The sequence below is a fragment of the Haliotis asinina genome, chromosome 14 (genome assembly GCF_037392515.1).
Source record: "Haliotis asinina isolate JCU_RB_2024 chromosome 14, JCU_Hal_asi_v2, whole genome shotgun sequence".
NCBI classification, from domain to species: domain Eukaryota; kingdom Metazoa; phylum Mollusca; class Gastropoda; order Lepetellida; family Haliotidae; genus Haliotis; species Haliotis asinina.
Window position 1 is genome coordinate 47,455,669 of NC_090293.1, and position 27,913 is coordinate 47,483,581.

The 27,913-nt window shown below is 39.1% G+C and overlaps 1 protein-coding gene across 1 annotated transcript; it reads left to right on the top strand.

The window, feature by feature from the left end:
* Window positions 1–19: 19 nt before the first annotated feature.
* On the top strand, window positions 20–27,551 carry LOC137261553 (osmotic avoidance abnormal protein 3-like). The gene is made up of 18 exons (XM_067799315.1): window positions 20–102; window positions 3,967–4,217; window positions 6,191–6,306; window positions 6,866–7,035; window positions 7,804–8,037; window positions 10,288–10,659; window positions 11,244–11,338; window positions 12,103–12,262; window positions 13,818–13,859; window positions 17,525–17,728; window positions 18,688–18,764; window positions 18,886–18,995; window positions 20,592–20,710; window positions 21,190–21,296; window positions 24,715–24,982; window positions 25,624–25,715; window positions 26,363–26,456; window positions 27,343–27,551. The coding sequence occupies exons 2-18, from the start codon at window positions 3,981–3,983 to the stop codon at window positions 27,549–27,551; spliced, it is 2,706 nt and encodes a 901-aa protein (XP_067655416.1). The 5' UTR covers window positions 20–102; window positions 3,967–3,980.
* Window positions 27,552–27,913: the final 362 nt, after the last annotated feature.

The following is a 27,913-nucleotide window of genomic DNA, read 5'->3' on the forward strand; positions in this document are numbered from 1 at the left end:
GTATTACCCATAGACCAATGGGGCAAATATTTTTGCTGGACGCTAAAGGAGCACTTGTTACAACCGAAGAGTGGTAGTCAACGGTTAGAACTACAATTAAGGGTAATTACTGTGAATGTGTTATATTTTGTCGAAGTACTTCTCACTAGCTAATATTCGTTTGCAGACATTTATTCTATAAGTGGATATTTTGCAACAATTTGACGGCACCATCACTTAGTTTACACGTTTCCAAGACAACTATAGGGAACAGCTGATGCGGTTATACAGTAACAATTCAAATAATCGGTTTATAATAATTACTTCTTCATTACACAACTATGTGTTACCCTATCGGGCACTGAATCTTTACTTATCCATAATCTTTTAAAGCACAGATATTTTTTAATTTGCAGAGATGGATGCAGGCTAAAACGGCATCTCACCCAAACCAATTTTTACCTGGCGGAAAGGGAATGATTTAGGAAAATGCTAATATATAAATATGAAAGGAGATAGGTAGTGCTCGTATTTATGCTTGCATATGTTCTCTAACGCATGCTGTTTGTTTTTTTCTAGAACAATCAGCTGCTTTACCATGTTAACTACAATTTGGCTAAATTACAGTTAAGCACGTAACTGTCTGTATAGGGCCGTCTCCTATTCTCACAGGTTTCCTATTCTCGCGGTAAACACATTTTCTCCCGAGGTCGCCAATGCGTGATACTTAGCGGTTGGTTACATCATTGACCAGTAACTAGGAAGTGGCCCAAGTCTGTGAACTATCAAAATTTTGCAGTGTATCAAATATTCGTGAGTTTAACCAACTTGGAAAAATCGTAACTTTCCTCCGCACTTCCTGATAAGATTCCCCTTCCTTACACCTAATAACGTAACTTTCCCGTTATGCCGTGATAATAGGAGACGCCTCAAAAACTTGGCGGCAGACGACCATGTTTTTCATCGAGCTCAAATGGGATAAGTAACACCTGATGGATCAAGCAGTTGATAGATGCACATGTTAGAGTGGGGATATCTTCATTTAAAAACAACAAGCATACATACGAAAAGAACAGTTTGTATTCTTTTTTCAGCTGATATTCGTAAGTACAGCGAGAATAGGTCATACGCCAGTATACAAGACAAAAATAATCACTACTGATGGTGGTGTCAGGAATTTGTTTTCCTGATGAGGTCATCTACATAATCTAAGCCCTTACCTGATATTATTTTAGGTTACAGACCCTAATCCTATAAAACCAGTGATGCATGAATGTCCACATAGCCTAATGAACATGTTGAATAATTTTACACCATGTAGGCAGTGAATGACTTCTGCTTTTTTTTGTCTGTTATCCGTTGGGTTCGATTTCAACACCTTGTTATTAATGGGCTAGCTGTAAAGATGGATGATCATAAATATAGTTGGGAGGAATCAATATTGTTACAAAAATTATGTACATAGAAATTTGACAGCCATACTTAATATGAAATATGTTGATTTTTTTCAGATTTCTTTTAATTTTTCTTCTCTGATAGACTTGTCTAGAATAGGCCTTCAGCAACCCATGCTTGCCATAAAAGGCGACTATGCTTGTTGTAAGAGGCGACTGACAGGATTGGGTGGTCAGGTTTGCTGACTTGGTTGACATATGTCATCGGTTCCCAATTGCGTAGATCGATTCTCATGCTGTTGATCTCTGGATTGTCTGGTCCAGACTCGATGATTATTTACAGACCGCTGCCATATTGATAGAATATTGCTGATTGTGACGTAAATCTTAACACTCACTCACTCACTCACTCACTCACTCACTCACTCACTCACTCACTCATTCTTCTCTGATATTTTTTTCAATAATCAGTTCTTATTTCTTTACCGATTCTTGATATTTTTTTTCCATTATTTTTATTCATTTCAGTGGACCAGTTACAAGATAGTATAAGTATACAATAAAGTCATGACAGTTTTTTCATAACAGATTTGCATAAGAAGTAGGTATAGCACCTGGTACACTTCTACACTTCTACACAAAAGTACAATCAAGCTTTCGTTTCACTGGAGCACTAGAGCATTTAAAATTATGAGTAAAACTGTACATTGATGGCGTAGCAATGTTGGTATAGTATACTAGTAAAACAAGTAGGTAATGGCTAATAGACTAATACAGAAAGTACAACCAGGCATACATTTCGGAGGAGCATTTACACAAGAGCATAAGTGTGTGTTAATGGCATAACAGGTAGGTAATGCCTAATATGCTTATATAGAAAAGTACAGTCGGGCTTTCCTTTCAATGAAACAATTACAACTGGGTATAAGTGTACGTTAATGGCATAACAGACTAACATAACAGATTAGCATAACAAGTTGGTAGTGCCTTATATTCTTATACAGAAAAGTAAAATCAGGTTTTCATTTCAGTGGAGCATTTGTAAATGAATATAAGTTGTTAAGAGTGTATCACTGGGGATTTCTTACATAGTGTTTATCACGGTAAATTTTTAACCGTAACAAAGTATATATGATGTCATGAGAGCGTTGGCATAATAGACACACATAATACATACTGTTATTTAGTGCCTAAAGATGCTTATATGAAAAAGCACAATCAAACAATGCCTTTCAGTGGAACATTTCAAAAGTGTAACTGTGATTTAATAAAACAAAGTTGGCTCAGGTAGAATAGCACAGCAAATACAGTAGGTAATGCCTAATAGTAATACACTTATGTGAAAGGGTATACTGTCCCTCTCGGTGGAGCGTTTACAAAAGTATGCATTGTATTGTAAGATTATTGACATTTTCTTACTATGTTGGAAGCAAGTCCTAGTTGTTATTGTCATAATCTAATTAAAATCCCCATAAAATATGCATGGTAACTGTGTTTTTGTCAATCAAATTGCTCATTTTTCTGAGTGATGTTTTGCTGAGGTGCATTGTTATGTTAAAACCCTGCCAGGCTATCTACCTTGTTCAAAACGATTGTCATCCTATGTGCTCCATTACAAATATGCACTTATAGATTTTGTTTAAGATATTTAAACGTTTACTTTCATTCCATTTTTAGATTATATGATTGGAATGTCTTACGTGTCAGCTGTTTCATATACAACAGTAGCCTGCTAATTAAATAGGAGTGTTTTGAGACCGGCAGAATATGCCGATATTATAGCAAGCATGCTAGTTTAGCGAACTTTTCCCTTTTCAGCCTCTGAGAATGATATTAACTGTAATCCATTGTGTTGTTAATACACATTCTGCTAATCTTCAAAGCCATCTTGACATGGTGAGTGACTGCCAAATTGGGAGACGCCAATTAATTTAATTTTCTAAGTGACACTTGCTGCTCATCAGTTTGTCACATTCTTATGCTTAACCACCATACTTAATTGTAATCCAATGTCCTGTTGATAAACATTCAGGCAATTTTACAGGAGAGCCAGTATAGTAGATGCTGGTGTTGTGAGCGTTAACTACTGTAATGTCAGTCAACTGGGCGGTCTTCATTGTGCCGAAGTATGGAGTAGGCTGATGCTGGATTAGAGGGAATGCAAATGATCATAAAAATAAATGATCATAATTCTTGTGCCGATATTGAGAGCATGCCGGATTTGGAGGGCTGCTGGCTTCTAGTGTATATCTAATGAGACCAATAATAGATTTGGGTTAGAATTGGTATTAACAGCAACCTGGGATATTATGCTTGTGATAAGAGGCAACAGAAAAGATTTGGCGGTCAATCTTGCTGGCTAATGGTTGATGTATGTCATCATAACCCCAGTGACCAAGGTTAATGCTCACAGTGTCAGTCACTGAGGATCTGGTCCAGATTTGATATTTATGTACTGCTATCTTATTGCTGGACTTGTTGAGTTATTTCTTAGCGACACTTGAAACAGAACACACTGAGCAGACAGATTAATAACTTGCATTCAGTATTTCATGATTTTGCCAACCAACTGATCGTTTTTTGTGGTTTTCAGGACACAAACTGACCATGGCGTCGTCAGGGGAATGTGTCAAGGTCATCGTGCGATGTCGTCCAATGAACAGCAGGGAGAAGAACATGGACTGTAAATGCGTTCTGGCTATGGACAGTAGCAGAGGATCCTGCCAGATCACAAACCCCACAGATGCTAAGGCCCCACCGAAAATGTTTACATTCGATGGCTCCTATTTCACTGACTCCACTACAGAACAGATATACAACGATATTGCCTACCCCCTTGTTGAGGTAAGTATAATGCTTTTAATTTTGACTAAATCTCCTTTACAAACAGTAAATCTGAGTCAGTTACACTGACAGTGCCTAGGACCAGTATGAGAAATGGGCCATTGTTTTGGTTGCGAGGGGCAATAACTCTAAATCTCACTTCCGGTCTGGTTCGCAAGTCAATGTGCACTGCAACAACTGCTACTTGTGAAGGTAGAACAAAGCTTACGCGTTGCCCTGGCCAACTTCATTGAAAGAAATATTGCTTACTACGAAAAGCCATTAACTGACACGTTTTGCTTTGAGTTTTACTTTAGAAAAACATCATTTGTTTAATTTCCAAGTGCAGTGCGAATTGACACGATATAGTTAAAGAGGGGAAACACCATGAAAAATCAGTATGTTATCACGGCATTTCCTATGACAGAATCCGAAGCAGTGCAAGTTCAGCTTTTTGCAAGTCTTGGATGTCGTATCATCGATGAAAATTCTTTATGTGTATGTTATCAACCTTTATGTTATTTTCAACAGTAATTCTTGGACTATTGCTGCATCAAAATCTTACAAATAGTACCCATACTACCACAGATCTCAATGAAAAAAATAAGTCGGAGTTACACCTCCAGTCCAACAAGTACTGTGTCGATCCCTGGAAGGTCGTTATTGCCAGTTTGTGATTATTACCCATCCCTGACAATTGGAGAAATTCTGTATAGAATGTAACAGTTAGTTAGAAAAATATAAATTATGTTTTGAGCAGCAGTTCCTCACTAATCTTACTCCATTTTGGTTTTAACATCTGACACTACTGTATATTTTTATGTATACTTACATAATTAAGAATGAAGATTTTTTATGGATATCAACTTCTTATGTGAGAACACAACGTTTCTTCACCTGATGAAGGAGTAAGCATTAACTCCGAAACGTTGTGTTCTCACATAAGAAGTTGATATCCATAAAAAATCTTCATTCTTGTGTATTTTCACTTCTAAATGACATTCAAAGAATTGATTTACATAATTAAACCAAGCAGTTAGTCTGTTGTTTCAGAACCACCAGTCACCACTGTTAAAGCTCTCTGTATAAACAGTCATTTACAGAGATTTATCTCAACAAACAACATGTACTTCTGAGGATGTGTATGATAGAATTACATTGCATATGGGTCTCTTGTTCGGGTGACATTATATTGACAAAATATTTCCCATGACAGACCATATTACTATCTAACTTTTACTTTATGGTCTTATGCTCATTCAACAGCTCTTAAAGAAAACTTTAGGTTATGTCTGTTTGTTAGTGATCAACACGGGAAATGTGTTTAAAATCAAATATGTGTTTTTCATGACATAAATTCGAATTTAACCCCACAATTATCTTATGAAGATATATTTATGCATTTATGCACATTTCTGTTTACGGAACAGATAATATGTACAATGCCTGAATAAAGTCATGCAAGTGTAATGTAATATTAAAATTTATCAAGTCTGGGAATACCGGAAATGGGCTTCATACATTGTGCCTTGACAATTATTATGGGGAATCAAACCTGAGTCTTCGGTGTGACAAACAAACACTTAAACCACTAGCCTACTCCACGGCCCAGATATGTATACAATAAACATTTCTTATATCTTTAATTCTGTAACAACATGATCCTATTTCTGGTGTTATTTATATATTCACATTTCCGTATCTGTTTCAAATTTAGCTATATATTAGTTTGATTTGGTTGTTCCTCATAGACATAGTAGCAGAGTGAGAGAGTGCGTTTGGTTTGTCGTTTTTAGCAGTATTCCAGCAATATCGCATGGCTGGGGACACCAGAAATGAGCTTCACACGTCACACGTTTCAGAACGGAAACCCCTCCCCCTTTAGTCACGTAGCAGAGAAAACATTATGTTGATCTTGTGACTGAGATAAACCACAATATCAAAATAAGCAGGCTGTAGTTATGCCTCATGTTTTGTCTCTTTTCTTCTTGTAGGGTGTGACAGAGGGTTACAATGGCACAATATTTGCTTACGGACAGACTGGATGTGGAAAATCATTCACTATGCAAGGAATAACAGATCCACCAACACAACGAGGAATTATTCCAAGGTAAGTCTGTAATGAAGCCTGAGAATAGCAGGATTTTAATGCCAGGTGATGAAGAAAAGGCTGACATAAGTATCTAAGAAATGTGAAAACATCGCTTTGAAAAGATTAAGAGAATCTTGAGTCAATCAGTCAATCCTGTCATAGTGATGCTCGTATGATGCTCCTGATTCAGGCAGAAGATGAGGCTTACCGTCTAATTAATGGATTTCCTGCTGTAATAGATTTCTATCCCAGCTGCAAGCATTGGTGTTCATCATTTTGCTCACTGGATTACCTGGTCCAAAATTTTGTTGAAAGTGCCATTACATACTGGACATTGAAATTAACAGTATGATATGATCTTGAATCACCTCCTTCATGGATTGACATAAGCATTTAGAACGTGCTACAGCCTGAAACTCAAAAATGCTAACTGAAATTATACCAACTTGCACCCTTCACACCCAAGCATCACTGACATTTTGAAAATTTCTTTTGTTCAGCTTCAACAGTTTAAATAACATTTGCTTTAATGCTATGAGACAAAAATGTTACAGTGTGGATTTTCATTCTGTTACAGAGCTTTTGATCATGTTTTTGAGACTGTGTCAGTTACGGAGGCAACAAAATTTCTCATCCATGCCTCCTATCTGGAAATTTACAATGAAGAGATCCGAGATTTGTTGGGCAAAGACGTGAAAGCCAAGCTGGAGCTGAAAGAACATCCAGAAAAAGGGGTCTATGTTAACAGTGAGTAACAGATGTTTAATAATGCCGTAGCGTTCAGTTTTTGCTGTTATTTTGTTTTCGACAGACCTTGAAAACTGTTAAATTACAAGCTTCTTATCTGGGCAGTACCATTGCTTTGAAAAGACAATGAAGTAGCTGACAAGAGGCTGCACAAGGTCGGTGGTGAAGAGAAATTGTTAAGTTTTTAAGTAGTGATTACTTAGACAGTTATGACTTGGTGATACAACTTTCCAAGTTTTTGGGATAGTTCTTTTATTACATGGTTTTGGAATAGTATTGTATTATGGTACTTGGAATGTTATAGTATTCCATATATCATATTGGGGTAGGTCTGGTATTGAAGACATGGTATTGGGATAGTTGTTGTATTGCATATATATGGTACTGGGATAGTTCTGGCGTTGCATATATATGGTATTAGGGTTGGCCTCAGTGTTTCCGCTGGTACTTTTAACAGTTAAACATTATAAGTGGCCAGCATTTCAAATACCAATCATTTGTAAGTTTTACAAAAATTCAGAAATTAACAGTGACCAATAGTCTTTGTAGTTACTGGACATTCAATGTCAAAGTATGGAATATACCAGATAAGCGAAACACACTGGTCTGGCATCACATTCATGGTTTTGAGATAGATCTGGTATCACAACCCTTCTACATCAAATTAATGGACTTCTAGACATTGCTACAAATCTTTACAACAAATACAGCTAAAAGGAGTCAGTTCACTTTTGCATTTTGGTTCTGAGACATTGCATATTTCGTCAGATCTTTCCATGCATCCGGTACACAATGTGACCGAGTGTGAACGCATCATGGAGAAAGGATGGAAGAATCGGTCCACTGGTTCAACACTGATGAATGCAGATTCATCACGCAGTCACTCCATTTTCACCATCCTCATGGAGATGGCAACAACGGACGATGAAGGGGAGGAACATATACGTGCAGGCAAGCTCAACCTGGTGGACTTGGCAGGAAGTGAGAGGCAGGCAAAAACAGGTATGCTGGACTTGAAGATCTAGTTCATTTGCAGGTTCTGTTCTGTTGTGATTGTGACTTATAGTCCGTTTGGTTTAGAAGCAGACCGATGAGCAGCAGTTGAACTCGAAAACTGCTATGATGCAGTGATCATAATCAAAACATCATACCAACTCTGTGAGGTTTTTGTGGAATGACCCATGAAGGTCTGGGTTAGAATAGGTCTACAGCAACCCATGTGTGCCATAAAAGGCGACTATGCTTGTCGTAAGAGACAACTAACGGGATTGGGTGGTCAGGCTTGCTGACTTGGTTGACATGTGTCATTGGTTCCCAGTTGCACAGATCAATGCTCATGCTGTTGATCCCTGGATTATCTGGTCTTGACTCAATTATTTACAAATCACCGCCCTATAGGTGGAATATTGCTGATTGTGGCGTAAAACTAAACTCATTCACTCAGTCATTTTTAAGGAAATATTGTTAAAAGTGGCATAAAAGTACTCACTCACTCACTCACTCACTCACTCACTCACTCACTCACTCACTCACTCACTCACTCACTGTTAATGTCTAATATCATTACTTGTGAAATATCATTTCACACTTCTAATATCAAATCTACTTTTGATATCTCCATGCTAAACATCAGTATCTGAAACTCATTTACTCCATAGCAGCATCATTGTGTTTTTAACTGTACTTATATGTCACTTCTTGTTGGGCCCTGAACAACCCGGGATGTGTGGTGTTATCTGTAACCATAGTAACAGTGTCGGGAATAATAACCCATGAAGCTAGAATTGGTTTTTCAGAAACATGCTTTTCTTATCGTAAGAGGCAACTAATGGAATCAGGTGTGGTTCACATGTCAAAGAACAAGCCTATTGTGGGGGGTCTTCCAACACCATTTATTTCCTGAATAAGGAACCATGGATCATAGAGTTCTGAATGTAAACAATCTCTCATAAGTCAGAAACCTCGCACTCAATCTCTTATAGGAACGCTTAGAAAATCTCTCACATATTGAAGCATTTGTATAATCTCTCTGACGTCATTATTATCTCTATCTGAATCTGTGACCAATAAAATAATTGCTTTACACTCTACGCTACTAGATATCATCAGTCATTCACTGTATATGTATTATGTATGGTGACAATGAATAACACCCGTTACAACTCCGATCCACCCTGAAGAAGTGAATTACACTCACAAACAAACGTCGCTCTTCCACATAAATTCTTGGAAATTGTGCATGGCGGACTCTAAATTCCAAGAAATGGACGTCTTACACTGTTTGACGAAAGGGGTGACAGGTGTTTAAACATATTGAATTTCTGGGTCATACACGGCGAATAACTCTTAACTTGATACACTACAAATTATTATCTTTCAGTAATATTCTCAATAGTGAGTGAGTGAGTGAGTTTTAGTTTTACGCCGCACTCAGCAATATTCCAGCTATATGGCGGCGGTCTGTAAATAATCGAGTCTGGACCAGACAATCCAGTGATCAACAACATGAGCATCGATCTGCGTACTTGGGAACCGACGACATGTGTCAACCAAGTCAGCTAGCCTGACCACCCGATCCCGTTAGTCGCCTCTTACGACAAGCTGAGTCGCCTTTAATAGCATATTCTCAATAGACAAACGTGACAAGGAAATATACATAAAATGTAAATGTCCAACAGTACCTGTAGTCTGGACTCAAATAATGGACTCTTCCCAAACTCTGCACACACATTTAAATGCGAAATAATGAAAACTCTGCACCCTGACAGCAATAGTAAACTTCATATTCAGATTCCACAGCTGAACAAATACCTGAAGAGTGTGTCCGCCAACAATAAACATCTATATCTCTGGAAAATCGTGATAGTCGCCCTCTTGTGCATCAACACCACGCTTACGTTAAAAACAATATGGCGCCAAGCAAGGGAGTGCTTATTACTAAAAATATCTGCGGGAGAAATCATTAATCTAATCCTCCAGATATAGGTAGATATAAAATCCCATCTATTCAAAACAAGGTGGTCAGGCTTGCTGACTTGGCTGACACATGTCATCATTTCCAGTTGCGTAGATTGATGCTCATGCTGTTGATCACTGTATTGTCTGGTCCGATTATTTACAGCCTGCCACCATAAAGGTGGAATATTGCTGAATGTGGCATGAAAACTACTGTCACTCACACACTCACTCATTCAGGAATAATATATACCTTAAAGTATATTGGCACTGAAACTCTCTCACTCTGTTTTGCAGGCGCCACTGGTGATCGGCTGAAGGAGGCCACCAAGATCAATCTGTCTCTCTCAGCCCTGGGTAATGTCATATCAGCCCTAGTGGATGGCAAGTCCAAGCATATACCATACAGAGACTCCAAGCTGACCCGCTTGCTGCAGGACTCTCTAGGGGGTAACACCAAGACTATGATGGTGGCCTGTCTATCCCCAGCTGACAACAACTATGAGGAGACCATCAGCACGCTCCGTTACGCCAACAGAGCCAAGAACATCAAGAACAAGCCCAAGATTAATGAAGATCCGAAGGATGCTCTCCTCCGGGAGTACCAAGCAGAGATTGAGAAGTTGAAAGCCATGTTGATGGGGCAGATGCCCATTGATGGTTTATCTGGTGAGCAGTTGTTACATAGATATTAACATGTGAATTGGCCTTCAGCAACCATGCTGGTGGTAAGAGGCAAATAACAGAATTGGTTAATCAGGCTGGCTGACTTGGTTGACAGGTCGTATCCCAGTAGATCAATATTCAAAGAAGCATTAGGCCCATGCACTCATTTAATTTGGATGACTCGCCCATATACTCCATGTTTTCATCGTGGAAGTGTACAGAAAGATAATACTTGCTGATACCTTGTCTGGTGCTTCGCTTAAAGGAATAAAACAAGTTGACTCAGAGACTGTGACATGGAATCTTAGTAGGCTAGAACTTCAGAACTGACACATGTACAGATTAGTACAATACCAGGTTTATGGGGGTCGTGCAGTAATCTTGAACTTCATCTGACCTCATTTCTGGATATTCTTCTGTCTTCTAAGGTTCCACAATTGACTGTAGCATTTCTTTTTTTGGCATGCTAAAACCCTATGGTAATGCCCCAATTCTGCTCCCAGTTTTGTAAACCAGCACACTTCACTCATAGCAGCACACTTCACTCATGGGTTCCCAACAGTGGTATATTCGTTTTCATGATGCAGATGTACAGAAAGCACCCCAGGGCAGAGCTAGCAGACAGTCACCAGGAGGTGTCACACGGGAAGAGCTGGAGGCAGAGAAGAAGAGACTGAGAGAGGTAGTGTACAGTCTACATGGAGAAATACTGTCAATCGATCTTGAAATGGAAAAGTGAATTAAATGCATGAAAAAACACAAGTTGTCATTGCTCTCATTAATTAACTTTTGCAAACTTTTGAACTTTCAATAAAAATCTTTTGGCATTATTATGGAAATGCCAATATATCGATAGAATCCTCTATTCCATATTATATTTATTTGGCATCATGTATAACAAGTATGTAATGGCAACGCAAAGCAATTCAAACAATATAAACTGCATAATGGACATCAGGTGAGATACCACTGTGCTGTGGTTTCATTGACTACTCAACCATGTCAAACTAGGCATCACTGATATGTAATTCATATCACAACACATCCAGATCTGTAAACCTTCGACAGAGTTCAACCAAAGCATGAATAACTTAAAAGTAGTCTAACATAATCTGACCGTAGGTCATCACTATGCAGTAGCCAGTCAAGGACATACTAGTTTGATACTCGTTCGGTCACATGTGTTTTTCAAACATGTGTGTCAGAAAAACAACTCACTCACTCACTCACTCTTACTAGTCTTAAGGGATGGTGGTTTAGTGGTTAAAGCGTTCATTCATCAAGTTGTAGACCCAGGTTCGATTTCCCACATGGATACCAAGTGGTGTCCCAGACCATTATAATACTGAAGCATTGCTGAAAACGCCTTAAAACTAAACTCACTTACTCTTAAACATGCAAAGCTGCTGAGATGAAGGTTCAGAGGATGCTTTTCTATGTTTCCAGGAATATGAGACACAGATGCAAGACATGGCCAATAAGTATGAGATGGAGAAAGTTGGGAAGGCCAAACTGGAAGAAGACATGAACAAGCTCCGTAGTTTCTATGATGACCAGCTGAGGTCAGTGGATGGTCAGCTGGCACATCTGCCACCATCAGCAGCAGGTAATAGTTGCACAAATTCTTGTACCCTTTTCATCTAATTTTCTCCATTCTTGCTTCTTGAAAAGTAAACCCTTAAATAGGATAGATGTTTAACAGCTTCAGCTTTGTAGATAAGAACTCTTCATTTTCTTTCATCCTGTTGCTTAGATCTCTGAGTTAAGATGAGTACATAGTAATATGAAATTAGAATTAGGATTTTTAGGATGGTAAAGAGATAGGGTAGTAAGACGATGACAAACAGACTCTGGACAGAATCCTAAAGTCCAAAACTTTATCATGGGTCACACCTGTGAAGATGTTGGTTGGAATTGATCTTCAGTAACCCTTGCTTGTTGTAAGAGATGATGAGTGGATGGTCAGGCTGACTTGGGTGATCATTGTATCTGTATCACTGGATTGTCTGGTTCAGACACGATTATTTACAGTCTGCTATCATATAGCTGGAATATTGCTGAGTCTGGTGTTCAACAACCAACCAACCAATCCATTTGGCCATTCCCATCAATTTGTCATAAAGAGAGCTCAGTATTTCAATCCTGCTTAGAACATCATTGTCAGTACAGGGCTGGAGAGGTAGCTTTGTCCTTAATGTTTTAAGGAGTCACACCGAAGACTAGGGTTTGATGCCCCACATGGGTACAATGTGTCTAGCTCATTTCTTGTGTCCCTGTCATGTTATTGCTGGAATATTGCTAAAGGCAGCTTAAAACCAATCTCACTCGCTCATTCATTGTCATGGTAAGTTGTCCTAGGTCAGCCATTGGTCACCTATTTGATATCCTCTAAGTATGGAAAGATCAGTATGAATTTTCAAGGAGCAACTTTGACACATGCTACATTCTCAAGTCCACTTGTTGCCATATATGGACATCGTAATGACAGTTCTGGTTCATCTTGCCCAAAGGAGGGTTTAAATATAGACAATAATTTCTTGAGGATGTTACCTTTTCACAGAAATGTCTTGATTGCTTTGAAATATTTCAAGGTGATTTGGAAAAAAATCTCATTACAGGTTGACTGATCATGGAAATATTTTAAACATACAAACACATTCTCTGCAACAAGATTAATGTGTATGAACAATTTTGTCTAAGTGCAATGGTGTCAGTTAAAAATACTTTCAAATTTCAACAAATTTTCTCTATATATGTATCACATTGAATTATTCATTGATTATATTTCTTCTTAGTAATCATTGAAGTGTTTTTAAAATTGATTAAAATGAATGATTTTTAGAATTTTGGAAGTACAACCCTTAAAATGTCTCTCTTGCTCTCATCTTTTGATAAAAATACTGATATGTGTCAAAAATGCTATTGATAACACCTTTATCTTTATAACTTCTTAAAGCTTATTGCGTCTAAGAGCAATGTGAACATTTTGTTGTCTATCTTGTGTTGACTTCATGATGCATATTTCTCATGAACTAATTTCAATTACAAAGGTTTGCAATCAACATGACACCGTCACTAAAGTTCAATGACATTTTAAGCACTAGACGTGCAATGTACACCCCATGTAATTGACTAATTGCTTACTACCTCATCACTGGCAGTGCTTGGAGAAATAGAGTGGTCACACAAAGGAGTGATGGACAGTGAGTGACAAGTTTGTATATTTCAGAGTGACGTGCATGTTGTTGATCCATGTCAGTTTCTTACTCTTACACGCCGGTTTACCTACACACTCACACCAGTTTCACAGTTTGCTCGCCTTTTGCAACCAATCTCACACCACCTTGACAACTTGTACATTTCTTTCATGGTGATTGATGGTGTGTATTGCATGCAATTGGTGTCACTATCAAGTCAGATTTCAAAGTGTTATTCAGGTGAAATAAATGTTGTGGATATTGACCCTAAAACAAAGATAACAGAATTATTTACATTTCAGATGCGCTGTTACTGTGAATTATTCAGATGAAATAACTGTGAATATGGATCCTAAAAAACAAAGATAACATATTTTTTCAAATGTTACTGTGAATTATTGTCATCGAAATCATAACTCCATATAGTGCTCCAGTGATGTGTCATATCTTTTGGATAATGCATTTTTTGTTAAATATGTTTATATTTTCATTTTTATATGGACCATCTTATTCATCATTGACTGACAGATAACTGTAGTTCAATGGATGAATCCTGGAAAGCGAGATTAACTGTAGTAATATGCATGAAACTTGTTATGACATGTCAACAATATTGAATCCTGGCATGACAGATTGCGTTTTGCAGAACATATGAAACTTGTCATGACATGTTAACAATATTGAAACAGATAGCGTTTTGCAGTACGTATGAAACTTGTCATGAACATGTTAACAATATTGAATCCTCGCATGACAGATTGCGTTTTGCAGAACATATGAAACTTGTCATGATATGTTAATAATATTGAATCCTGGCATAACAGATTTCGTTTTGCAGAACATATGAAACTTGTCATGACATGTTAACAATATTGAATCCTCGCATTACAGATTGACTTTAGTAATATATATGAAACTTTTCATGACACTAACTAATATTACTCACCTGTTAAGATATCACTATGTAATAATTTCACAATTTTATTACACATTCTGTTTTTAAAGTGGTTTATAGTTATGACATCACAATTCTAATACTCTGTCAGCGGCACTAGACTGTGCTTGAAAGCTGAGTGTCATCACACTTATTGAATTCTTAGGAAAGAAGTATGTTGCTGTTTTGAAAAGTCTCTTGCCAAAGGGCAAATAAGTGACTTTAAGAAAGCAACTTGTTTTGACTAATTTTCCACTTGCCTTAATTTTTATGACATAATCATGATGAGAAAGTTGTGAAAGAATAAGTCTACATGGTATTTGATGTTTATGTTTTCTGGAATAATTATCAAAATGTGATAACCCAACTTTATTATCAGTGCAAAATTTAATAACTACATTTTGAGCACATATGAAATGAAATCCAAGATTATCTGCAGTTTGAAACTGTAAGCAAAAATTATTTGGTAGCCTATGGATCAATAAGATACCATTATTTGATTGCCAGAATGAAACTGACAGGCGATGGGATTTTTGAAACACTGTATTATCAGCTCTATGTTGTTACACCCAGTCCATTATAGTTCCATCTAGAATAAACAAAAATGCCTCTAAAATTTGAAGGCAGGGGCTTTTATAAAATATGTCTGAAAGCATCAGTTAAGAAATGACACTGAAATTCAACACCAATGTCTTTGATCTCTCATATATCTCATTTCACTCCGACACCATCCAGAACAGTACAAGTTGTCAATGTCAGTTTTATTACACATACCAGGCTTATCGTGGCCAGGCTTGTGTGAATCAATTTCACATGCATTTGCTTGTATAATGTGTTTAATGACATGATTTGTTTTTCAGCCATGCTTGCAACATAGGGAAATATCGTTATGCTTGAAATACAGTTATAACGCCATTGTTAGTATGCTTGTATATGCTATTTGTAGCTTACTTGTATCATGTTTGTAACAGGAAGAATATTGTCATCATCTTGTTGAAGCAACATAGGGTTTTACCTTTTTATTTTTGTTTTTCATTTTATACGGTATTATTAGTAACTTGGTTTTCTGTTCTGATGTTTTAATATTGGAATATTTTGTTTTGTTCTATATACCCACACTTAAATTGATCAAAGCAATTTCATTTTTGATGGCAAGATTATGGCTCTGTTTACTGTTTAGGTCAATAAGATACTATTGGTATTCATGGCTATTTCTTGCTACAACAAAGTCCGAGTTCAAATCCACACATGGGTTCTATACATGAAGATGCTCCTTATGTTGAAATTCTTTGAATATAAATTAAGACATATTAACCTCTATTTTGAAATTAGTCAATTTATGCACCCAAAATCACATCTATTGTTTCTGAATCAAAACCGTCATCATTTAGAATTACCATTAACAGGTATGTCATTTTCATAATTGATGTTATAGTGATATTTTATTAGAATTAAAAGCAGAGTACTGTGAAATTTCATGTCAGTTAACCTCTTTCTTAAATTCCCCATGCAGAGTGCAGGCTGTTGGATCGTCTGAATGCATGTACCTGAGGCTATCGCTTATATACACCCCATATGTTATACTGACCTGTTTACCTGTGCTACACAACCCTAGCTGGATATGTATATTTCGAATATACTCTTCAGCAGCACCTGTCAAGCTGATGTATGTCATTACTGAAATGTTAAGGAGAGTTTCATGTGGTGCAGATTTATTAGTATGAGTATATCTCATGTGAATGGAATAAAAGCAAAGAAAAGTATTTTTATGCCCCAGGATGCAGATTTATAAATATTCACTCTTCCAAATTCTTGACAAGATATATAAAGGTCCATAACTGAAGTTTATGATTATCACATGTTACACTGGGCAGTATTGTACATCATTTAATTTCTTCACAGGACTGGAATATGTATTTATCATTTATTTATATAGCGCTGAATTCAAGCTTGACCACTCCATGACAGGCGCTTTGTTTTTCCTCTGATCATTGGATGTCAGTCTCACTGGCCTAATTTAATCAGTCTCAACTCCCTGGTAATCATACAAACTATTGTAGCCTCTAGGCATACCAAATTAATGTAGCGTTTCACAACTTTAACACAGAGTTACAGCAATTGTAGAGTCAAGACTGCCTTGTTAAACACTGCCCAGAGTCGTGCTCTCTGCTGATAATGTGAATCTGAGAGAATGTTTGAAGGTTACTCGAAGTTAGTGTTTTTCTATGCATTCATGATGATAGGTAAGAAGTCTAGATAGTCAGCTAGAGTAATCCTATTAAATAAAGAAATAGTCACAGAAATTGTTTTGAATGATCACTGGTATGCATTCATTTCTTTGTTTTAGAATGTAGAAAGATTTCATGGGTTTCTTTTGGGAGTGACATATTTGTGTATTGTTTGTGTAGGCGGGGCTTCACAGGTACATTCAGCAATGTTGTGGGAAGAAATACATCTTGTGTGGATTTACTTCTGGCGTTTGCAGTTTGACTGGTGGAAAACAATTTGCATTCAAATATGTTGTATTAACCCATTTCTTTCAGTTAGCCCAGTGTGATGTGTTTTACTAATTATGACAACAGTTTGAATAAAACATTTCAAATGCACATCACAAACTAAATTCACTGTTTCTGATAAACGTTCTTCTCTTTCCCTAATCTGTTAATCCAAGCCTCTAATCCTCTATAATTATTATAAAACATATTTTCAGCATTTGATATCTCAATTATGTTATTAGAACAATCCCCTGAAGCCAGAGAAGATAATGAGGTTGAGAGGGAAGAAGTGGGATTTCAGGAAGAAAGACCCACGAAACCTCGGAAGAAGTCTCGTTCTGGGACAACTACTAGAACTGGTGGACATGATGAAGGACGGAGCACAGCTGCTCCACGTGATCGTCCATCGTCAGTAATGTCTGGAAGTGACTTGCCAAGTGGACCAGGTGAGATTTATGTGCTGGTGACCATTGGTCAGTGCTTCTTGGTTCTGAGTAATTAGGGTGTTTACAATGTGGATGGTGATGATGATTGTAAGATTGTTCACCCATTTTGCTCTGGGGACATGTACGTGGGTGTGGCTGTGTGTATGTGGGTGTGGAAGGGGCAGAAGTGGTTATCATTGAATTTACACATGACAAGCAAAAAGGAGAGGTTGGTTGGTCACCAGGTGGTGGTTAATAAAAATCATCATGAAGTCTCGTCTGAGCAAAGTCTGTGATTCTCGCAACTGTTATGTGTACCTCATGGAAACAAAAGTGACTGAATTCTAGGAAAGACTTGTCTTATGTTTAAAAACATTAATCAGGAGAATGTAGATTTTGTCTGTTTAAGCATGTTTATGAGCTTGGCTTTGAGTTTCATGCTCTCCCCAAATTGAATGGAAATCCTGTCTTTCTGGAACAATAATAGGTATAATTTATGTGAGATATCTTCATATTCCAGGAATGATGATTGTGTACATTCTGTGCAGAGTGTGTTGGGCCTGGAAAAGTGTAGTTTGAATTCCAATCCTCCCAGTTAATGATTTCAGCTATGACCACACATGACCTCAAGCCTGTGTTGACGGGTTCCACCAACGTGGTACACAAACCTGGTTATATAAGTACTGCACCTTGAGTGGTGGGGTAGTCTAGTGCTTAAAATGTTAGCTTGTGATGCTGAAGACTCGTGTTTGATTCCCCTCATGGGTACAATGTGTGAAGCCCATTTCTTGTGTCCCCTGCCATGATATTGCTGAAATAATGCTACAAGTGGCGTAACACTGAACTCACTCACTCCCTCACCCCACACTGCTCCACTTAATGGATACTTTGCAAATTAAAATGACTCTTTGTCAGATAACTGGAATATAATTTATAGTGGCTTGGACCCAACTTACTGAGTCACTGCTTGTGTGTTACAGAGATGGAGTATATGGACCCTCAAGGGGAGGTAATGGACCCTCAAGGGGAGGTAATCGAGAGAGAAACAGATACCAGTGTAAGTTCTCTTAGGTAACAATGACTAGGTGATGAAACACGTATTAAACACATAAATTGTAGTAATCTGGTATGAAGTAATGCATTTTGCTATGTGTACATTGTACAAATTGTGCTTCCAGTATAGATCTGAAAGTGGATCCGGCCAGGCGCTGACCACCACCCCCAATGAACTTTCTGGTCAGCAGCAACAGGCCAGTGGTCAGATTCAGTCTGAGGAGGCAGTCAGGAAGTGAGTACAGTCACAAGTGAATTGGATGGTCACATGTCTGACATGACGAGACATTGTCATACTCAACGTGTTGCCCAGTTTGCCTTTATGAGTTATTTTGTAGCTACATCAGAGATATTTCAAAACAAGTTTCACATGTTGGCAAATTGGCACCAGAAGCAGTCATTTTTTTCTTGTGCCTGTCTGTCAACATTTGAAACTTGTTTTAAAATACCACTAATATAGCTACAAGATAACTTGTAGTGGCAAAATGACCAGAATTGGTAAAAGTGCTATACTTGTGAGAGGCAGTCAACGTGTTAAGTTGGTTCTTGGTTGCTCCTTTCTTACCTGGACTGATTATACCATTCCTCCAGTCACTAACTATATTGTTCCTTATGTAATTGACTTGATGGTTCTTCATGTCACTGACTGCATCGTTCCTCATGTCATTGACTTGATGGTTCTACATGTCACTGACTGCATTGTTCCTCATGTCATTGACTTAATGGTTCTTCATGTCACTGACTGCATTGTTCCTCATGTCATTGACTTGATGGTTCTTCATGTCACTGACTGCATCGTTCCTCACGTCATTGTTCCTCATGTCATTGACTTGATAGTTCTTCATGTCACTGACTGTTTCGTTCCTCATGTCATTGACTTGATGGTTCTTCATGTCACTGACTGCATTGTTCCTCATGTCATTGACTTGATGGTTCTTCATGTCACTGACTGCATTGTTCCTCATGTCATTGACTTGATGGTTCTTCATGTCACCGACTGCATCGTTCCTCATGTCATTGACTTGATGGTTCTTCATGTCACTGACTGCATTGTTCCTCATGTCATTGACTTGATGGTTCTTCATGTCACTGACTGCATTGTTCCTCATGTCATTGACTTGATGGTTCTTCATGTCACCGACTGCATCGTTCCTCATGTCATTGACTTGATGGTTCTTCATGTCACTGACTGCATCGTTCCTCATGTCATTGACTTGATGGTTCTTCATGTCACTGACTGCATCGTTCCTCACGTCATTGTTCCTCATGTCATTGACTTGATAGTTCTTCATGTCACTGACTGTTTCGTTCCTCATGTCATTGACTTGATGGTTCTTCATGTCACTGACTGCATTGTTCCTCATGTCATTGACTTAATGGTTCTTCATGTCACTGACTGCATTGTTCCTCATGTCATTGACTTGATGGTTCTTCATGTCACTGACTGTATTATTCATCATGTTGTTGATTGTTGTTTTTCATGCAAATGACTGTATTGTTCCTCATATCAATGACCATAGATCCAAAAACAGAATCATGTCTTTACCTTTTGTTCCATATGAGAAACACTTCACTGTTCTTCCTTTCACTGACTGTATGGTTCCTCATGTTGGTGATCGTGTTCCTCAGATCATTGTATATTCATCCAAATGAAAAAACGTCTTTACTGATCTTTATGTCATTGACTGTGATTCCTCATGACAATGATTCTGTTGTTGCTTATATCACTAACTGGATTGTTCCACATCACTGATAATGTTCACCATGACAAAGATTTCCATTCCATATAACTCTGCCTCTCCCTCATGTTTCTGGTTTCATCTTTATGCAGACGTCTGGAGGAACTTCAGCAGCAGATGGTTGGAGGAGAGAACAAGAACAACCGTGAGGTGAAGGAGAGGAGGAAGAAGAGGAAGAGATATGCTGAAGAAAGGAAGCAGAAACTTGCAGGTATGAACTCTTGACACACAGTCTCAGATATCGCCTCAGACACATCATTCAGTCATACATCAAGTACTATTGTTTTTGATACATTAATTAGAGCATAACTGCAGGTATATGATTTGTTTAAATTGTCTCTTTTTCAAGAGTCATGGAATTCAGAGTTACAAGTAGGTATTCTCTACTTACCCACAATATGACACCAATAAATGCAGGCTCCATTGCCTTAGTCATGTTGTTTTCCTTGTCTAAATGTAGATCAGATGGACACGTGACTAAGAATATTTGAGCAATTTGAGCAGGTTTTATTGTCTCACTCATGTTGTTTTCTTTGACTACATGTAATTCAGATGGACACGTGAATAAGAATATTTGAGCAATTTGAGCAGGCTTGATTGTCTCACTCATGTTGTTTTCTTTGACCACATGTAGTTCAGATGGACACGTGAATAAGAATATTTGAGCAATTTGTATTCTGTTTTTGATAGAGGCCATTGCCAACATGGATGATGATGGCATAATGATTGCCATCTATGACAACATTCATGATGAAGTGAGAGCTAAGAACAAACTTCTGGAGAAGGAGAAACAGAAGGTAAGATGAGTGTCTGGTATTAAGTAGCCATGCTTTTATTACCTCTCCAAATTTGTTTGGAAATATAGAAGCAAAAGAAAAACATGCAAACTAAGTTTCAGTAGGGTTGTCCATCTGTCCGTCTATCCATCCATCCATCCATCCATCCATCCATCCATGGAAACAGGGGATTCCTGACCTTATGATGTAGTAAGATTCTGCTAAAGAAAAGTCAAGATTCTTTTTCATAGAGATCCTCCTTGGGGTACTTATAAGCATTTATATGTTCTTTAAATTCTTGCGACAGTTGTGTTTTTTATAAATATTATATGTGTATTTTTTAAATAAAAATATGTACAAAACAAAAAACATCGTTTTTGTCTTGTGAGACCACCCTACAGGGCCCCTGGCCCCGTGACAGCCAAGAGCAGGTAACTCTTAGGCTATAGCCTCAAGCCAAACACTTCCTTTTCTGTCCTTCACCTTTGTGTTTGTTGTAAATTATGGTGTAGAGGCACTTAGCTTATAACTTTTCTATGTAGGTAGTACTAGTTAGTTAGCTTTGCGCCCATGTGTGTTTTGTTTCATCATTGTTACATTACACAACACACGGGGCTATTTGTTGTTTTGCAGTTTAAACCCTGCACAACATGCAAATCATCCATCCCTGCCAAAGACCTCCATGATGCATACTTGAGGTGCCTTGTCGAGTGTCACCATGATGACCAGACATGTGACGTTTGTGCGGGATTTACTCCCGAAACTAGAAAGTCCCGCCTTGCAGACTTTTTGTTTTACTCCAACCTGCTTAAGGCGGGGGTGGGGGATATTTGGGCGCAGGATCCTCCTTCTAAGCACTTGCGCAAGAAAAAGAGTGCATCTTCCTCCTCGGAGGGGTCAGCCAAGAAGGCCAGGGTTGCTAGGGACCCTTCCCCTTGGCCTGCTTCTGTATCCCCTGCACCACCCCCTGCTTCACAAACACCGTTAATATCTTTTGAATCCATTAACGCCTTGTTCCATCAGCAAATGTCTTCGGTCCAATCTATGATAGACTCGGCGTTGTCTGGTTTCCGTAAAGGAGCTCGACGCCCGATCTTCATTGGGAGGACATGGTGGTTCCTGTGCTTCGGGCACACCAATGGACTTGCCTAGGGCAGTCGGCCCCAGCTTGACCTGTGGGGCAGGTGGGGCAATGACACCTGGTGTCGGCGGCTCGACTTCGGTCATGAGCGCGCCTAGTGCCACAGTGGGAAGGCAGTCTAGCACTGCCCAGTCGCTGGGGGCATTAGCACCCCGTCCTCTCCCTGGGCTGTCGAGTAACCAAGTGTCTCGGCCCTTCTCAGTCCCTCTGTTCCTTCGTGTTCAGTTTTGGTAACGCCCTCGTCGCGTTCGCTTTATGGCAAGAGTTCCCGGTCCTAGGAGCGTGGAGAGATGGACATGGAGGAGGAGGGGACTGGGGAGGAGTGCGAGACTGAGGTCTAGTATCTATGTTGGAGTTCCTACAATCTAAGCTGGAAGCCGGTCTGGCCGCTTCTATGGTTAGAGGTTACTCCACGGCAATCTCTGCCTTCCACATTCCTGTTGACGGTACATTATTGGGGCAGCACCCTCTAGTTCAGCGCTTCCTAGCAGGCGTGGACAGAATCCATCCGTCTGTCGATCAGATTAGTCCCCCGTGGGACTTGCCAGTTGTTCTTGATTGGTTGTCCAGTCCTCTTCACAACCTGTTGGCTCTTTCCCTCCAGCTGTTGACATGGAAGACTGCTTTTCTTGTGGCGGTAACTTCTGGCAGGCGGGTAGGAGACATACATGCTATGTCCGCCAACCCAGACTTAACAGTGTTTCACAAAGACAGAGTGAGCATCAGACTGCCAGATACTTACCGTCCTCAGAGAGATAGCACCTTTCACGTAACGGCACCTATTGAGCTCCCTGCTTTCACGCAGCCTTCGCTGCGTACCTCTCTTAGACATGCTCACCTCCTAGATGTCCTCTAAGACCCTTAAGGCTTATATCAAACGAACAAAGGACATTAGGAAGAATGATCAATTGTTCTGCTGTTGTGGTGGCGGCAAGGCTGGCCTTCCGGCAAACAACCAGACCGTATCTAGGTGGCCATTTGTATGGGATACACCTCGAAAGGTTGTACGCCCCCTGAGGGTTTGAAAGCTCATTCGGTTAGGGCTGTGGTGACGTCTAAGGCGTATGCGTCTGCCTTGCCCATTGAGGAGATCTGCTCCGCGGCTATTTGGAGCCGACCGAGCACATTCATCCATCATTACCAGTTAGACAGACTGTCAAGCGAGTTTGCTCGGTTTGGCCAGTCAGTTCTCACCAGTGGGCAGGGCACGAGCGCCCTAGTCGATTGAGCTAACCTCGCAAATTGAATGATCATTTGACGTTGTAGCTGCAACAAGTAGACTGGTGGTGGTGTCTTATCTTATACTTTCCATCTTTTATCCCGGTGGTGCTCTCTATTATGGTGGTGGTATTTTGTTTACTGGTCTAGACTGTCTGAGTCCTTCCCTAGTGCCTTGGCCGGTGCCTGTGAATAGAACTTGGTGATATCGGTCGCCTGTCCTGGCTCCCGTTTTTCAGTACAAAAATAAGGAGGGGTAGCAATTTTTTGTGGCACCCTACGGCTATCTTCCAGATTAGTAGGGTTAGACCATGTATTATCCTGGCCCTGGTCCGCACACACAGACGGTCACGTGACCAGGTAAGTGTGATTCCTTGTTACTTTCGTTTTGTAATAAAAATTATCATCATATGTCAGGTTTGCAAGCAGACAGAATGCCTCTCCCTAAGATCAGTCTTTAGGAGTCTGTCTTATGCTTATACTCCAAGGAGGATCTCTGTGAAAAAGAGTCGAACAGTCTTTGAATAGAGTCTTCCTTGGGGTACGGCCACCAGCCTCCCCACATTCTGTCTGTATTGGTTACAGAACGGAAGTGTTTGGCTTGAGGCTATAGCCTAAGAGTTACCTGCTCTTGGCTGTCATGGGGCCAGGGGCCTTGTGGGGGTGGTCTCACAAGACAAAAACGATGGTTTTTGTTTTGTACATATTTTTATTTCAAAAATATGGTTACAACTGTCACAAGAATTTAAAGAACATTTAAGTGCTTATAAGTACCCCAAGGAGGACTCTATTCAAAGAATCTGCAACCTCTACAGGTTTTTTCGATTTTTCAAGCAATCCGTTTCTTTTGAGATTGGGAGGAAGGTATAAATATGTGATAACTCATGTGATAGAAAAGTAAACAGGCAGTTAAGCAACCTAGGTTTCAAAGACAAAAAAAGCCCCAAACATCCATGGGCTTCAGAGGAGACACACACACTGTGTCTTACACACTGCCCTTTATTTGGATTTCTCATTCGATGGACATGATACGTTGTGACCCAGATGCAGAGTCTTGCTTACACTCTTGTGTTTTGACAGATTGAGGCACTTGAGGTTGAACTCCTGGACCAACGGTCTGAGTTTGAGTTTGACCGTATCGACTACCTGGACACAATCCGGAAACAGGAGAAGCAGATGCTGCTGTTGGAGGCGCTACTGGATCGTGTTCAACCATGTATACGAAAAGACTGTAACTATAGCAACCTGGACAGGATCAAGATGACATGCAAGTGGGATGAAGATACGCATAAGTGGGTCCTCCCCAAAATGACAATTGAGAAGACAGCACTGCCATCTAGTGGTCCTGGTGAGTAGATGGAATTACCTCTTTTGATTTTGACAATGCAAAGTAGAAAAAAGTACTTTGGGTTGTATGTAAGATTGTGTTATGTGGATTTGACTTGAATGCTTGCTAAGGGGAGGTAACTCTTATTCAGATAATTTGTTATTTTCAAATCACAATGTAAATAATGAAAAAAATGAAGATGGATTAACTGTCTTGACTTTAAGATACAAACTAGAATTGAGTTCTTTGAAGTACATGTAAATTGTGGAATATGTATTGACTATTTGCTAAGAGGAGGTAACTCTCACTCATAATTTCAAGTCATACGTCTATGATAAAAGAATGATGCCTCATTAATTGAGTGAGGCAGTCTACGATGATCAGTGAGAAGTAGTTTTATGTGTAATTATAGATTTATTTGTGGTAGTAATACTATATCTCCTCATTGGATCACTGTTCTGTTATTGAAGTCACTTTCTCAAAACACAGGTGCAAAAGGATTACAGTTAACTAATTTTTCAAATAAATTTTATGTTGATACAAAAACACTGAACAAGTATTTTCTTTGACAGCAAAGAATTACTTGGAGATGTATTCATGTGATATCATTGACCTGACTGTTAGATATAGACTGATGTGACAGTTCTTTTGTCTGTTGTCAGGAGGAGTGATGCCAGGGAGGGCATATGACCTGCGGTCACCGTCAACAAATGGAGACACCTATGAAGGTTATGATGACCAGAGACTAAAAGAGGTGACTAATTTCAAATATATCACATCAAAGCTGACCATTTTATTCATGAAACAACCTAGATATCAAGTTGCAGAGCTATACACCTGTATACGTCAAAGCGGTCATTTACTTGTTGACCAAGGCTCTACTCCACAAAGCAGCTTTGCACTAGAGTATTTGTAACTCCCACATGTAAACTCATTATCACTGACATCAAGGATGAATTGGTTGAAACAGCCCGGTTCAATAAAGCCGTCTTTAAACTAAATTTATTTTGTCATCTAGTGTTCCAGTCATTCACAGTAGCTGATAGGTCAATTTGTTGACTCTACTCTTCAATACCATCTTTACACTGAGATGATCGTAACTCCCATGCTTATGCTTGCAATCATTGTAGCTGAAAGATCAGTTCATTTAAGTGACCATTCCACAATGGCATCTTTGCACAGAGGTGATCGTAACGCCTACGCACAGTGTTACAATCATTGTAGCTGAAGATCAATAATAACTTGCGTACTCAAGTTTACAATCAATGTAGATCCAAGATCATTTAGCTGAATTATGCCTTGTTAGTGGAGAAGCTGAGATATATCAGTGTGTATGCCTTTATACTCTTCATAGCAGACAGACTGATACCATGTATGTATTTGATATGGCTTCTGTTACAGAAACTGCGACAGAGTGAAGACATCTCCAACTCGTACTTTCAGTCTCGCCGTGCTACCCAGCTGATGCAGTCTCCAGACTCAGGCAACAAGATCAGTAAGTACTCCAGTGTAGTGTAAACTCAACATAGGATCTCAAACCTCAGTTTTTGGAAGAGAAGCCCACTACTTTAAGTCACATTTAAGGGCAAGGGCATGTAAGAGGTTCTCAAGCACACAGGAGTAGCCTAGTGGTTGGAGTGTTTGCTTGTCCTGCCAGGGACCCGTGTTCGATTCCTGACATGGGTGCAATGTGTGAAGCGTATTTCTGGTGTTCCTTGCCATGTTATTACTGGCACATTGCAAAGAGCAGCGTAACATTAAACTCGCTGACTCACTCTAAAACATACATGATAAAACAGTGCTTCTGTAGCCTTAGTTCACTGACTAGGACTCAGATATGATAAGATTGATTCCCTGAAACATAACATCTACTGTAGGTTTGGATGGACAGCAGAAGCATTTTAGGTGTAAATTTCAGAGAGTTTTCTACATAAACACTTGTATTGCAATCAAAAAAATTTGGTGCTCAGTGCAAGAGAATACAATTGTGTCAAGAACGTCATATTCCTTCAAGAAATGTAAATATGGTCCATATTGATGTGTTGTTTGATGGACAGCGATTGCTGCCCAGAAAAGAGTGATACAATGGACGGGCAAAACTGAGTATAAGATTACTTGACTTTTCCCTTCTTCAATTTTCATGGGACTGAATTGTTAGTGATATTGTTGTTGAAATGCTTGGTTTGGTTGTTTAATTACCGCTGCATTCAGCAATATTTCAGCTAATAAATAACTCTAATGTGTAATGATACAATGATAATAACTCATACATCAGTTGAACTTGGCATTGTTGCATAAAGCAGTCTTGTAAATGATCAAGTCTGAACCAGACAACCCAGTGATAACATCAACACTGATCATAATGACTTCTTGTTCACCAGGTATGCGTGAAATCCGTGAATCCTATGGCACCAATGGAAATGCTTTCACACGAACTGAAGAACCAATGAGTCGGGACCTCCGTGCTGCCCAAGTTCATGGTCAGCTGCATAATGATGACGCTGTGCTTCGGCGACCATCCCGACTCGATGCTTTGCCAACTGTCTCAGGCAAGAAGTCCAAGAAGAAGAAAGGGACCTATGATTATTGATGCAGGCTTTTTTGTAGAACTCTTAAAAATTGTGTTTACCATTACAATTTTCTGTCACATAGCAACTCCTTTTAAACAGGGACTTGAATTGAACTGAAGAACTGATTTATCAGTCCAAACTGGAGATAATGGATACACGAGTAAACAATCCAAGGTAATTCAGGATTTTGCAATATCTGTGGATGTCTCAAAAGTTCATTGGGCTGAAGGTGGCTCAGTGGTCTAAGTGCTATAGTTCATGTGTCAGGATCAGTTTAAACTGGGTTCGAATCCAAGGCTCATTGATGATCATTGTTATTTTAACACCACCTGTGGGTTTCACTGCATTCTTTTCCCACAGAGGTTACTCAAGTTATATCTTC